The 12,382-nt window shown below is 40.6% G+C and overlaps 1 protein-coding gene across 4 annotated transcripts in view; it reads right to left on the reverse strand.

The window, feature by feature from the left end:
* SLC38A9 (solute carrier family 38 member 9) overlaps window positions 1–12,382 on the reverse strand; it is a 47,838-nt gene that overhangs the window by 6,853 nt on the left and 28,603 nt on the right. For all 4 annotated transcript variants that reach the window (XM_063422975.1, XM_063422976.1, XM_063422977.1 and 1 more), the window contains 2 exons: window positions 7,074–7,187; window positions 5,089–5,237 (listed from right to left, as the gene is read on the reverse strand). In XM_063422975.1, coding sequence (XP_063279045.1) covers window positions 5,089–5,237; window positions 7,074–7,187 — 263 coding nt within the window. The remainder of the gene's footprint in view (window positions 1–5,088; window positions 5,238–7,073; window positions 7,188–12,382) is intronic.

A 12,382-nucleotide genomic window follows, 5' to 3' on the forward strand; every position in this document is an offset into this window, starting at 1 on the left:
GCATTGTCAAAGTAAGAATCATAACAAAAACAGTGAAACCAAACCCTAGCACGGGGGAAATTTAAAGACAGAAACTGATTTTAAATCCCCTCAAGTTTTAAGTTCTCTCAGAAGTTCTGGACTCAGCAAGGAGTCAGAGGATGAATGCACACAATAAGGGCAACCGGAAAGCAAGGAAAGAAGAAAATCAGCATCATCCAAGTAAGAATTATTGAGAGATTTCTGTATCTAAAAATGCATTTTCTTCCTGGAAATCTCACTCAAGTGACATTGGTCAAAAGACAATGAATCACAAGCTTTAAGAAGCTAGACAGAAGTTAGATGAAGAGCAGACAAGCAAATACGCATGAAAACAGAAGAAGAAATGTATTTCACTGCATCAGAAGACATATATCTGTGGGAGAACTGGCAGATCAGCTACCATGGAGAAAAGGAAGGACAATCATTAAGGAATCATTAAGGAAAGCAAAGTGGGTTTTGTCTCTCAGGTTATTTAACCTCTCAGAACTGGAAAGATGTTAAAAAATTTTAAAAAATCATCAGATGACCGTATAAAGCACTGTCTGTACACCATATAATTAATCAAGGGAATCTCTGTCACAAATATTACTGTAGCCAAAAGCCAGTAACAATAATAAAAAAAAATTGGCTCTCTGTACATATAAGAAGATCCAGAGTCAAGCACAAAAAAGCAGATAAGCACATGCTTCTGGCCTTAAATCAGCTGTTAAATGACGCCATTGCAAACACATCTTATTTTAGAAAATAAAGCAACTACCCAATACACAAAATTTTGGCCTTTCTTAACAACACTAGGGAGAGCAGAGAGAATGAACAGTTCCTTGGGTTTTGTCCCAGTACATCAGTTTCTCTGTTGTAATCTGTATACTAGTGTACATTTTGGAAAAGAAAAGAAAGAATTAGGATGTCTTTTCTCATTTCTAAATCTTTTGTAGAGAAAAGCTGAAGGATTTGTGGATTGAATGCACGCTCAGCACCCAATGATGGAGTGGACATGCTTGAAGGAAGGGATGGCATCCACAGGGACCTGGACAGGCTGGAGAGGTGGGACCATGCAAACCTCAGGGAGTGCAGCAAGGCCAAGGCCAAGGTCCTGCACCTGCACCGGGGCAATCCCAGACACAGCCCCAGGCTGGGCAGAGAAGGGATTGAGAGCAGCCCTGTGGGGAAGGGCTTGGGGGTGGTGGCTGATGAGAAACTCACCATGAGCACACAGTGAGTGCTCACAGCCCAGAAAGCCACGGGAATCCTGGGCTGCATCCAAAGCAGCAGCACTGGGCAGCAGTGAGAGAGGGGTTCTGCCCCTCTGCTCTGCTCTGCTCTGCTCTGCTCTGCTGAGAGCCCTCCTGGGGCACTGCATCCAGCTCTGGGGTCCCCAGCACAATGCCAAGGAGTTGTTGGAGCAGATCCAGAGGAGGGCAGGAGGTTGATGAGAGGTCTGGAGCACCATCCCTGTGAGGACAGGCTGGGCAAGGTGGGCTGTGCAGCCTGGAGAGGAGAAGGTGGTGGGCGGACTTCTTAGACACCTTCTGGCATCTGAAGGGGCCTAGGGAAGCTGGAGAGGACAGGAACTGAACTGGAACTGTTCTCTGGTAGGAACTGGAGTGACAGGGCAAGGAGGAATGGGCACACACTGAAAGAGGGAGATTTAGGTTAAATATATGGAATAAACTCTACTGTGAGGCTGATGACACAGTGGAACAGGTTGCCCAGGAAAGCTGTGGATGCCTCACCTCTGGAAATGTTCAATGCCAGTTTGGATGGGGGTCTGAGCAACCTGGTCAAGTCAAAGCTGTCCCTGCTCGTGGCAGGGGAGGTTGGGACTAAATGATCTCCAAGGTCCTTTCCAATCCAAACCCCTCTATGATTCCATGTGATGATGCCCATAAGAAGACTACCATGTCTAGCATGTCTACATGTCTATCTGATTTTAAGATAGGCAGACACAGGTGACTGCTACTTCTACATAAAGGCAAGCAGAATCCATCTACTTAGAATCAAGGATGCTTTTGCTCTTCTCCTGACTGTTGGAAGACAAGACTCTCATTTCCTTCCAGATTTACACTGTTCATCTTATGCCTATTGGGACACTTGGGAGAAGGAAAGCTACATATTGTCTGTTTAAACTTTTAAGTTTGAGCTGCTGAGGCTGGGCTGCTTCATCACTCAAGACTATGGGTTAGTAGGACACACTATAGGTACACACAGCAAAGAGCTGTTCATAGAAAAACAGCACTATAGAGTATCAAAAAGGCACGAGACAAAAGAGATGAAAATCAAGTTTTCAGACAATAAAAGCTCCCTTGAAGATGAGCATGAAATTTCTCATTATAATGCAGTTATAATCTCTGGTTTACCAGAAAAAAATATGTATGAACCATGATGTTGCTTTTGGTGGAATTTGCCTTTTATTAGATTAAAAATCAAGACTATAAATTGCAAAACAGCAAACTAATATCTTGGTCCTTTATTATAATCAGTGACAGATAAAGAAGAAGGGGTAAAACCCAGAGAAAGAAATTGATCTCAGTAATACAATCACTCCCAGGAAATAAAAAACTATCTGGCAGCCCTGTAAACATGTGCAAGATCAAGCTATTTGCTTTAAGTTATATCCATCCAAAATTCTAAGTACTCCATTTAATAACTTAATGGCTATCTGTTAACAGCAGCAGGTATCCCCACCTGCAAAAAACTGCTGATGTGAAGAAGCCTGGCTTTTAAAATCAGTCAGCTTCCATGTGAAGCAACCAACAGCTTAAAAATTAAGACAGGAACATTTCTAACTGAGACTTGGACCAAAGGAGAAGGTGTTTATCTGTTAGACTTTGTTGGTACTGTTTGGACAATTACAGTCAGAAGGCAAATTTATAACATTTCTCTCAGCTGCAAAAAACCCTTAATATAAGAAAGATGCACCTATAAAAAGGTATATGATTTAGCACACAGAATCACAGGATTAAATGAGGCTAGGTTGCCAGCACAGATCCTGCTGCTTTCCTCCTTTTTTATTCCCTGGGCTGACTACTCACACAAAGATTTTCTCCATATATATGACCCAGGATGTTTTTCTCCATATATTCACCTTGTACAGACATCTAAGAGGTAAAGCATGAATCTCTGCAGGTTAATCTTATTGCCCACGAACAGTTAGTCCAGATTAATGAGGATTTTGAGAAAAGAAGCCAAGTACATTCAATTATTAGTAGAGTGCTCATTTTCCTACACAAAAAGCCACAGAACTTAATATTTGCAGGTAGGTTATTCAGAGTGCATCAACAGGCTTCCAGTAAGACGTCAGCCTATGTCAGTAAGAGCAACCTCTTCATATTTACAAAACATTTCCCTACAAAAGCAGCTCTAGAAAAAACAAAAATACTGAAGTTTTTCCTAGAGAGGTGATAAAGTGCTACTAAAGGAGGTTTGTCAGCTTGGGTGATTGGTGAGAACCAGCCATAAAGACACTTTCCACGACCAGGAAGTAATTCTTTACTATCCTACCAGAGACATGTCCTGTGCTTGCTACCAGCCTTCAGGAAGTCTTCACTGCATAAAAAAAAGACAAGGGCTGACCTTGTAAATGCACAGAAGCCAGAGCCTGAAGGTTAATGGAGTGATTTCTGTGCTGCATTTGAGACATCTGGGATGCTAAAGAGCGAGAGAAGCCCATCAGTCAGAATATGCTACCTTATCACTACAGCTCAGAGAGACTTACACGGCTTCCTAGAAGCCATTTTTGACTTCTCAGAAGTTTTAAATACTTCACTATAAGGAGTCTCAAAAAAAAAAAAAAATCTAAAAATGAGTGAAGCTACCCACAAAACATTCTGGAGACAAGAATCAAGCAAGTATCTGCATCATCAAATTCGTCATACCATGAAGGCTTAAAACAGCAAGCTGGAATTAACCTGAGAAGAGACTGGCATAAAGCTGTAGGTTCTAGGAGAGGCTATGGGGTAAATTAAAACCATTCTGGTCAGAGAGTAACTAGAGGGAGGAGATAGGAAAAGGCATATCCTCATAATATAAAGGACAAGACTATTTCCCAGTGGCTGTGAAATCCATCTTTAGCACTTAAATAAATGGCCTTGTTTCCAACAGTAACTTGCAGCAGTTCCTAAAAATCTTAACGTTGAACTGCATACAATTCAGAGTCAAAAAAAGCAGGCACTTATTTCACTGCCTAATTTTAGGCATTCAGTTTCTGGAACTTCTCATACCTATTTTAGGACTCAGAAGAAACTTGGAACAGCACCTCTGCAGACCTGAACTGCTGATGCCACAGAGGAAATACACATTCCTTCCTGAGATTTTTTTTTCCCTTTCCTCCATCAACAGTAATTCACAATACAAAATAAGAAACTTGGAGATAAATGGCAACTTCACAGCTGTGACAAATTCAGTACTCCACTCCAAATATAAATGTCCTAGGTTTTATTTAAAAAACCAAACTAAAACTGAAATCTGCATCAGCTCTTCCCTGGAATACAGACACGGCACAAATGCAAGGGTGTGGCTCATCTCTGAAATTAGCATGTGAAAAGCTATTTTTATAAGCATAGCAGCAGCCCAGATAGCATAACCAACAACTCACTGAGCTATTATCTCTGTTTAAAAACAGATGGATGATTACCAATCATGCACAATCAAAACAAAGATGGCATGCTGAATGCTTAGTATCTGCAGTATATGTTTTTCACAGCTTAAGGACTGATAGATGAAATGCTTCTGGAATAAATTTTTTTTTTCTGTACAACTTTTCTTTGGCCTTATAACTGCATAACACAAAGGGACTGTGTTGACAAAATTCCTATTTATTGATAAAATGAAGAGCTAAACTAAAAGAACTGCCCCCTTACTCTGCTCTGGCAAACTGCAGCTGTCCTGATCTGCAGTCAAGTTTATTTTGCGAGCCTATCCACCCTGACTCTACAAACTCAGTGAAATTAGCTTATGAAAAGTACCTAATGTACAAAGCAAATCCCCAAAAACCAAGCCAAATTTCTGACAACAGAAGGCCAGTTAAGCAAAGTGTGCCAAACTATTATCAAGAAAGAGACTTCTTACCTTGGGTAAGCATTTCCAAAAAACTGTCTTAACAGCTGAACTCGTGCCAGATAGCCCAGCAGTGGGTACACAGTCATCATTTGAAACAGCAGGAACATTCTTGCAACAAATGACATGATGTCATCACTGGGAAAGTTATCTAGAAAATTCTAAACATATAAGTAATGTTACACCTCAATGGTGGCTTGTTTGCATGTATCTGCTGGTTTTTAAGATCTGCGTGCCAGAGAGAATGGGATAAAACCCAAACAACTGCAATTGCTAAATGAGCTCCATAACATGAAAAACCTTCTCCCTCTTGTACAACTGCCTTGCCACCAAATAACAACCGATTTTTGAATACTACTAGGCTGATGTCAGTGTTAATGTTAGTATTACATAAGGAATTACTTTCTTATCTTCTGAACATCCTCAGATAATCCAGGCTGTGGAAAGGCCACCTGACCTTTTAGGCAGATGAATTCATATGCTCCTGTTATCTGTCACATCATACCTACTTATTAGAAACAGTTATTTAGTGGGTAAAATTGCACTATATACAAATGAGGAAGGAAGCACACACTACTAGTGGGAACATGTGAAAAAGTATTACAAGACTTAGACATCACAGAAATATACAAATAGCTTCATAAGTACCTGAGATAACTACAGAAAAAATGAGAAGAAAAACACTCATTATCTGTTATTTAACTGTGAATTTCATCCTGTGAAATTATTTCAGGTGGCTATAAAAATAATTTCATAGTTTAACAGTGGTACCAGTTCTAAGTAATCCACAGTCAGAGGAAGCCTTTAAAATCTGATTATTGCTAAATATTATGCCACAGTTATAGAACACCTGGCATAAAATGGATCCCTTTGATAACTGCTATCTCTAAAGCAATTTAGGGTATGGAAATCAGGTTGGCCTATAAGCAGATAAGGAGTTTTTAGCCCTCACAGGGTGTTTCATGTGGTGCTATTATCTGCTGGCAAGGCTCACCGCAGTGTCAGACTTCAGAGTGTCAGACTCCTAATGTAATTGCAGTGAGGACTCCTATCTAAACAAGCTTGCTTTCACATTCTATTTCTTCTGGAATCCAAATGAGTCACTGCACACACTTCTCAGGATTAAAGAAGCCGAAGAAATGAAAAGCTCAATTGTTAACTTGTTCATTATGGTCATTCTTCATCGCTTCAAAAGAGTATTTACTAAATACTTGTTTTTCACTGAAATATTGGGAACTATTTGTGAATATAAATGAGATAACACACACATTACTCATCTGTTTGTGGTGTCATGTCGAGGTGTCCCACCAACTGACCACAGTCAAGGGCAGATGTGCCTGCCAGGGTGAATCATAAAGCAAGAAGCAGTAGCTGGGGCATTTTTATAGCATATTTATTAAAAGTTCAAGGACAAATATAGCGTCTTGGCCTGTATTAGGAAGAGCACTGCCAGCAGGTCTAGGTACGTGATCCTGCCCTTCTACTCAGCCCTGGTGAGGCACATCTGGAGAGCTGTGTCCAGTTCTGGCTCCCCAGGACAACACAGACATGGAGCTCCTGGAGCAGCTCCAGCTCAGGGCTATGAAGATGATCAAGGGACTGGAGCATCTCTCTTAAAAGGAAAGGCTGAGGGAGCTGGGTCTGCTCCTGCTGCACCTCATCAATGTCTGAAAGGAGGGCGCCAACAGGACGGATCTGGCTCTTCCTGGTGGTGCCAAGCAACAGGACAAGAGGCAATGATGGGGAGGAAATTCCAGATGAATGTGAGGAAGAACTCCTTCACAGTGTGAGTGACTGTGCACTGGAACAGACTGTCCACAGAGGTTCTAGAGTGTCCCTCACTGGAGATATTCCAGAATCATCTGGATGCAATCCTGTGCCATATGCTCTGGGATGGCCCTGCTTGAGCAGGGAGGTTGGACCAGACGACCACTGTGGTCCCCCCACAAAACCCTCATTTTGTGATTCTGTGAAATATATACAGTAAAATATCTTACCTGTTCAATACATTCTTTGGATAATGGTGGAGAAGGGAAAGATGCAAAAATTATCACTCCAACATACAGATATGTTAGTCCAACTAGGAAGTATGCAATAGAGAGGTCTCTCACCTGAGGAAAAACAAGATTTTTATTTTGGCCAGCACTTACACACAAAACCAGATGAAATAAAAACCTTGTGAGAAGATTTCGATTTCATGTATTACTGTTACTTTTATATTCTTTTGTTCTGCATTACTTTTTTATATTTACTACTATCACTCGTACATTTTTATTTTTACTTCCTACTACTTGAATGGAGACTTCAGACCTGGTTCTGATCAGATCAAAAAGCTGCAAGGAGGTACCCCAAAGTGGAGCTAGACAAGTATTATTTATCTCTCAACATACAAAAAAGGCACCATGAAAGAGATATAACAATAGATGCAGCATGTTATTCCTGATGCATAAGCATACACTAGTTATTCAAACAAACAAGAAATCCCTTCTACTTTCTTACGTTCACCTATTCCTACTAAGACCCTTGGGAGAGGACCCAGACACAGACACACCTGTCTAAGAAAGAAAGAAAGCCCAGCAATGCCCTAGGACAAATTTCTTGTCATGAATAAAATCTTGCAATCAAAGACATCGGCCTACCCAAAAGATATAATACAAAGGAAGTTAGTCAAAGGTTTTAAGGAATGAATGTTGAAGCTAGGGTCATAAATCCACATTTTAATACACTACATACACTTAAGTACGGATTTAAACTTAAACTTCAGTGTTCAGTTCTGAAAATTTTGGCTATCTTTGTAAAATATGTAATATATACAAAAATTTTCCGCTACACAAAAATAATTACACATTTATTACGGGAAAATAACTGGGAAATCTAATTAATTAGAGAATCTACATTTACATCAGGCTGATCTCACAGCAATGTACTTGGTGAGTTATTCTCCTACATAAATCCCTTCCTTTGGAAATAAAGAGAGAGACCATTTGTTTCTAGTTATTAGCTAACTAAATTCTGTATAAGCTTATGTTACAGCACAAAACACTCATCACCTTACAACAAACCATTTGTTCAGCTGCTGCTAATCATCAGCTTCTTAAAGGATTACTAGTAATGTTTCAATACACAACCCTATTTTTGTAAGACTGAGAATCAAGTCTTATTAGCTCAGGCATAGCACCAAATTATTAGGATTATACTGGTTTCCAGACCAGTAATTATCACCTCCAGCCAGCTCACTGTGCATAAGCAGAGCTTCCTCACAGTGTGCATGGAAGTGTTTCCCTAAGTGCTTCTTCACACTATCTTGTTGACAGAAGAAGTGTAGCCTACACCACTCCACACTCTGCCAAGTGCAAGGCAATCCTCAAGCAAAGTATAAAATGCTAGATTATGAGTTTTGAGAGAAATCCAGATGGAAGCCAGTTTCTGGTGAAAGACATGGAATCTCCTGTTTATTTTGCCAGTGTTTTTGGAGTAGAAGATTGCTGTCTGATGAGGAATGTTATTTGCCTCTTAAGAGGCTGGTGGGACAAAGGCATCAGTGTGCTTTGAACATGTTCCAGGGTGGCCTTCAAGCTCCCAGAAGCTGCACATTTCTAGCTGCAACGTCTTCCTCCTGCTGACCAGTTAAATGCACAAGGAAGACAATTCCCTAGACTTGACTCCCCTCATACTGGTCATTGAGTAAGGACTATCAACTTTTATAAGAGGATGAGCAGCAGCCTTTTCTTTAAATTATATGCAGCATTTCCTCACCTGACATGAGAAGCTGTACAGGTTTTTATATAATATCTACGTCTTCAAAAGCACCAGTGCCCACCCACACTAAGAACTGATTTTAAGAATCCTCAATGAGACCATCCGAATTTCTTACAGGCATTTATCAGTAACTTCATTAACTGCAGGACTCAGAGACACAATAAGGCAATTTTGCAGAGATACAGACTCTCATCTCTTGAGAACAGGACTTGGAAAATTTTTCAAGAAGTATGCAAGCCCTTCTAAATGTACATCATCTCACAAAACCTGCTTTAAATCTGGTATTTTAGGTGTAGTACTAATGCATAAAACCAGCATAGTAACTCACAGTTGTTATTTGTACCCTGCTCACACATAACTTCTAGAACCAACTGTAAAACTGTTTTTGCTGTGATGAGTGCATGCAGTTGTGAGGGAAAGAATTCTGAAACAAAATTCTTACTGGTTCCTTCGGACATGAAAAAATGGTAGATAGGTGGTGTCCTATTACCTCCAAGAGCTACTAGCAACGGTACTAACCAGTTCATGTTTCTAGAATTCTTAAATGTATGCTTTAATCTGCACTGAAACTAAGTGCTGAGATAATTTTAATAATTTATTTTCATAGCGTGCAACATAATAGACTGTTTTCTCCAGGTGCTGTCACCACACGGAGTACCCAGATTTTGATTTCAATAAGCTACTAAAAAAACACCAAACTTGAAAACCTGGATTTATTTTTTTCTCAAACATCCATCAGCTCCCTTCCAAACATATGCTGCTGTGTATAAAATGGTCATTTTTATACAACAACATGTGTTTACACAACAGGAACATCTTTTGATTAATGTGCATTATTCCTCAAGAGACCTGGGCTCAATCCCTAAAGACCTTGACAGTACTGTTTAGGCAGCATAATTCCAGATAAAATCAAAGGACACATGGCAAGAGATAAAGGGATTATTTTAAGTAAGGGCAATCACTACACTTTTTTATTTTAGATTTGATACTTAAGTCATTTACATTCAAAACGCACACTGCTGTGGTGAAAGCTGCCTAAGCATAAGAATACAGCAATTCTTACAGACATGGTTTAAAAATCAAACTTGTAGAAAAAAAAATGTTGGAAGCGGGAAGTATTTTGTAGAATCATGGTGGAAGTCTCAAAGTAAGTACCTAAGGTAACATGCAGGTCACAGTCCACAAGGATTACAGCCTGACACCTGCCAAAACCTTGAAAAACACACCTGAAGTAACAGGCAGGTTTGCAGACAGAGCTTGGAGAACGTATGTTTGCTGCAGTCACTGCTGACAAGGAGCTCTCCTGGTCAGAATCACAGAACGAAGTGTTAGGAGGGCCAATGGAAGAAGAGAAAATTGGGTGATTAAGGCTGGCAGCAGCAGCAGAACAAAGGAAGTAATCGGCCTCCTAAGGAAAGGATGAGCCTGATAAATCAGGCGGAGCTAACAAAGACAACCCTGCAAGCACAAGGCACTGTATCACACACACAGAACAGTCAGTACTCAGGTGCTGGTTCGACCTGCAGCAAGGGATTTGACATGGCACAGGGAAGCCTCTGTGGCTTTACAGACACTTCTTAAGTGGTACTGCAAAGAACAGGCTACTTCCAGGCCTTGATTTGCCTGTTGAATGCCATGGTGAAAACAGTTCACTTCCTTCTTCAGTACCAGTGAAAGTTAGTTTATGGAGTTGCTTCTTGGATGGAGAAGCCTGTATCAGTGCTTATTTGAAATACCTTTCAATCATCGAATTTCAGATTAGTCTCTTCTCAAGAGAGATGCTGTCTCTGTAGTATCTCAACAGGACTTTGATCTGTATCATAAAAATAGACATCACCTGTTCATGCATCAAGGGCAAGTGGTAACATTTAACTGGGTGACAAAAAAAAAGTACTTCTCCAGGATGGATGATGCTGTGCATAATTTTGGCTGGAAAGAAAACCAATGGTATGGCACCATCAATGGAAGCTCATTCTGTTTACAGGGAACAAAGTGTTTAAATACTGCAGAAAATAAGTACCATTTACAACTCTATGTCTTCTGCAGTTAATACCTAGACAAAAAACATCCTCCCACTCACAGCTTTTCTCCTAGGTACATCCACAAACAACTGTTAGGAGACGGCACTAGCATATCCATGCCTGTAGATCATGGTGGGCTTGTGTACCATCTGTACTGTTACTCAGGAAAACTGACCACAGACAGGAACGAGGCAAAAAACAGCCAACCAAAACCCACAGCTCAACTCCTTTTTGTGGCTAGGTCACGTTTCCTATGCAATTTGTTTTCAAACCATTTGCCTGAGCACTGTACAAAAACTTCACTGATAAATACAAGGAGGTAGCAGCAGTAGGAGATGGGACCAGGAAGCTCAATTCTGAACTGCAGACTAAAATCCTGGTCACAGGGCTGAGCTGCTGACATGTGGCTTACTCTGGTGCACTGCTCTTCTCTTCTCACACCCACACCACTGTACGGGAATAGCAGCCAGAGCAATCCTCCCCCATGTCTGTTTTAGCTTTGGGCTGTGATGCATGCCTGTGACCAGAATGGAAGCTGCTATTGTTTTGAATTTCTGACTCCTTAAGAGGAATGTTATTGTTTGTCTTACTTTTTTCCACCTCCCCAAAGAATTGTTCTATGACCACTAGTTTCAGCAAGTTTTGTTCAAGACTAAAACTGTGCTTTTCCAGCTTGCCACATTCTGTGCCTTTTCACAGAACACTGATGGAAGTGACATCAATAAAACAGTGAAGTTTTTATCCATGGAGTTACATTAGTATCACCCCAGCAGGTACTAAGAGAAGAAAGGATCTTGTAAATATACAGGAAAAACCCCTCATGACTTACAACAGAGGGCAAGCCGCCTATACATATGGAAATATCCCACTCAGCCCAGCAGCTTAGTGACATAATCACAAAAGAGCTCTTCAAGAGCACAGGTACTTCATTAACATTTGCAAAGCATTTTTGAGAGCTACCTGAAAGGCTCCTGTACAGCTACAAACAGGAAAAGCAATCTCCAGCCAAATAAAACTACTACAAGAAGTACACAGAGATTTGTTTTCCCATTAAAAATCTTTCCTGCCATACTTCAAAGGTATCCCTTCTGAGCAATTTGAACATTCTTCAGGAATGCAGAGTTTTGTCAAGGGCTTGAGACGGATGCTAGGGCTGACTTGGAAATTTAACTTAAACTCCAGGGAGGGTATTAGAAAAGCTGATTCAAATGCAGACAGCAGTTTCTTCCTTTTTCACACAGGAAAAGGAATCTGGAGAACACTCCAGGTGCTGCTCTTTGTATCTGATTGCTTGCTCTGATGTAAATGGAGGGGGAAAATACACAGGAAAACCTCGAAGATGGAATGAGGGTATTAGGCTTCCTCTGCATATAGAGCTGACTGGTGGAGATCTAGCCTTTAGAATTTGAAAGCCACAGCTAGAGAGAAATCTTGCCCTTCTCCACATCGTAAGATTTTCTTAAGGAAATCGAGAAAAAGCTTACTTAGCTTCCTTTGTCCAGACCCCCAGCTGTTAAACTAATTTC

Source organism: Prinia subflava, chromosome Z, assembly GCF_021018805.1.
Source record: "Prinia subflava isolate CZ2003 ecotype Zambia chromosome Z, Cam_Psub_1.2, whole genome shotgun sequence".
NCBI classification, from domain to species: Eukaryota; Metazoa; Chordata; class Aves; order Passeriformes; family Cisticolidae; genus Prinia; species Prinia subflava.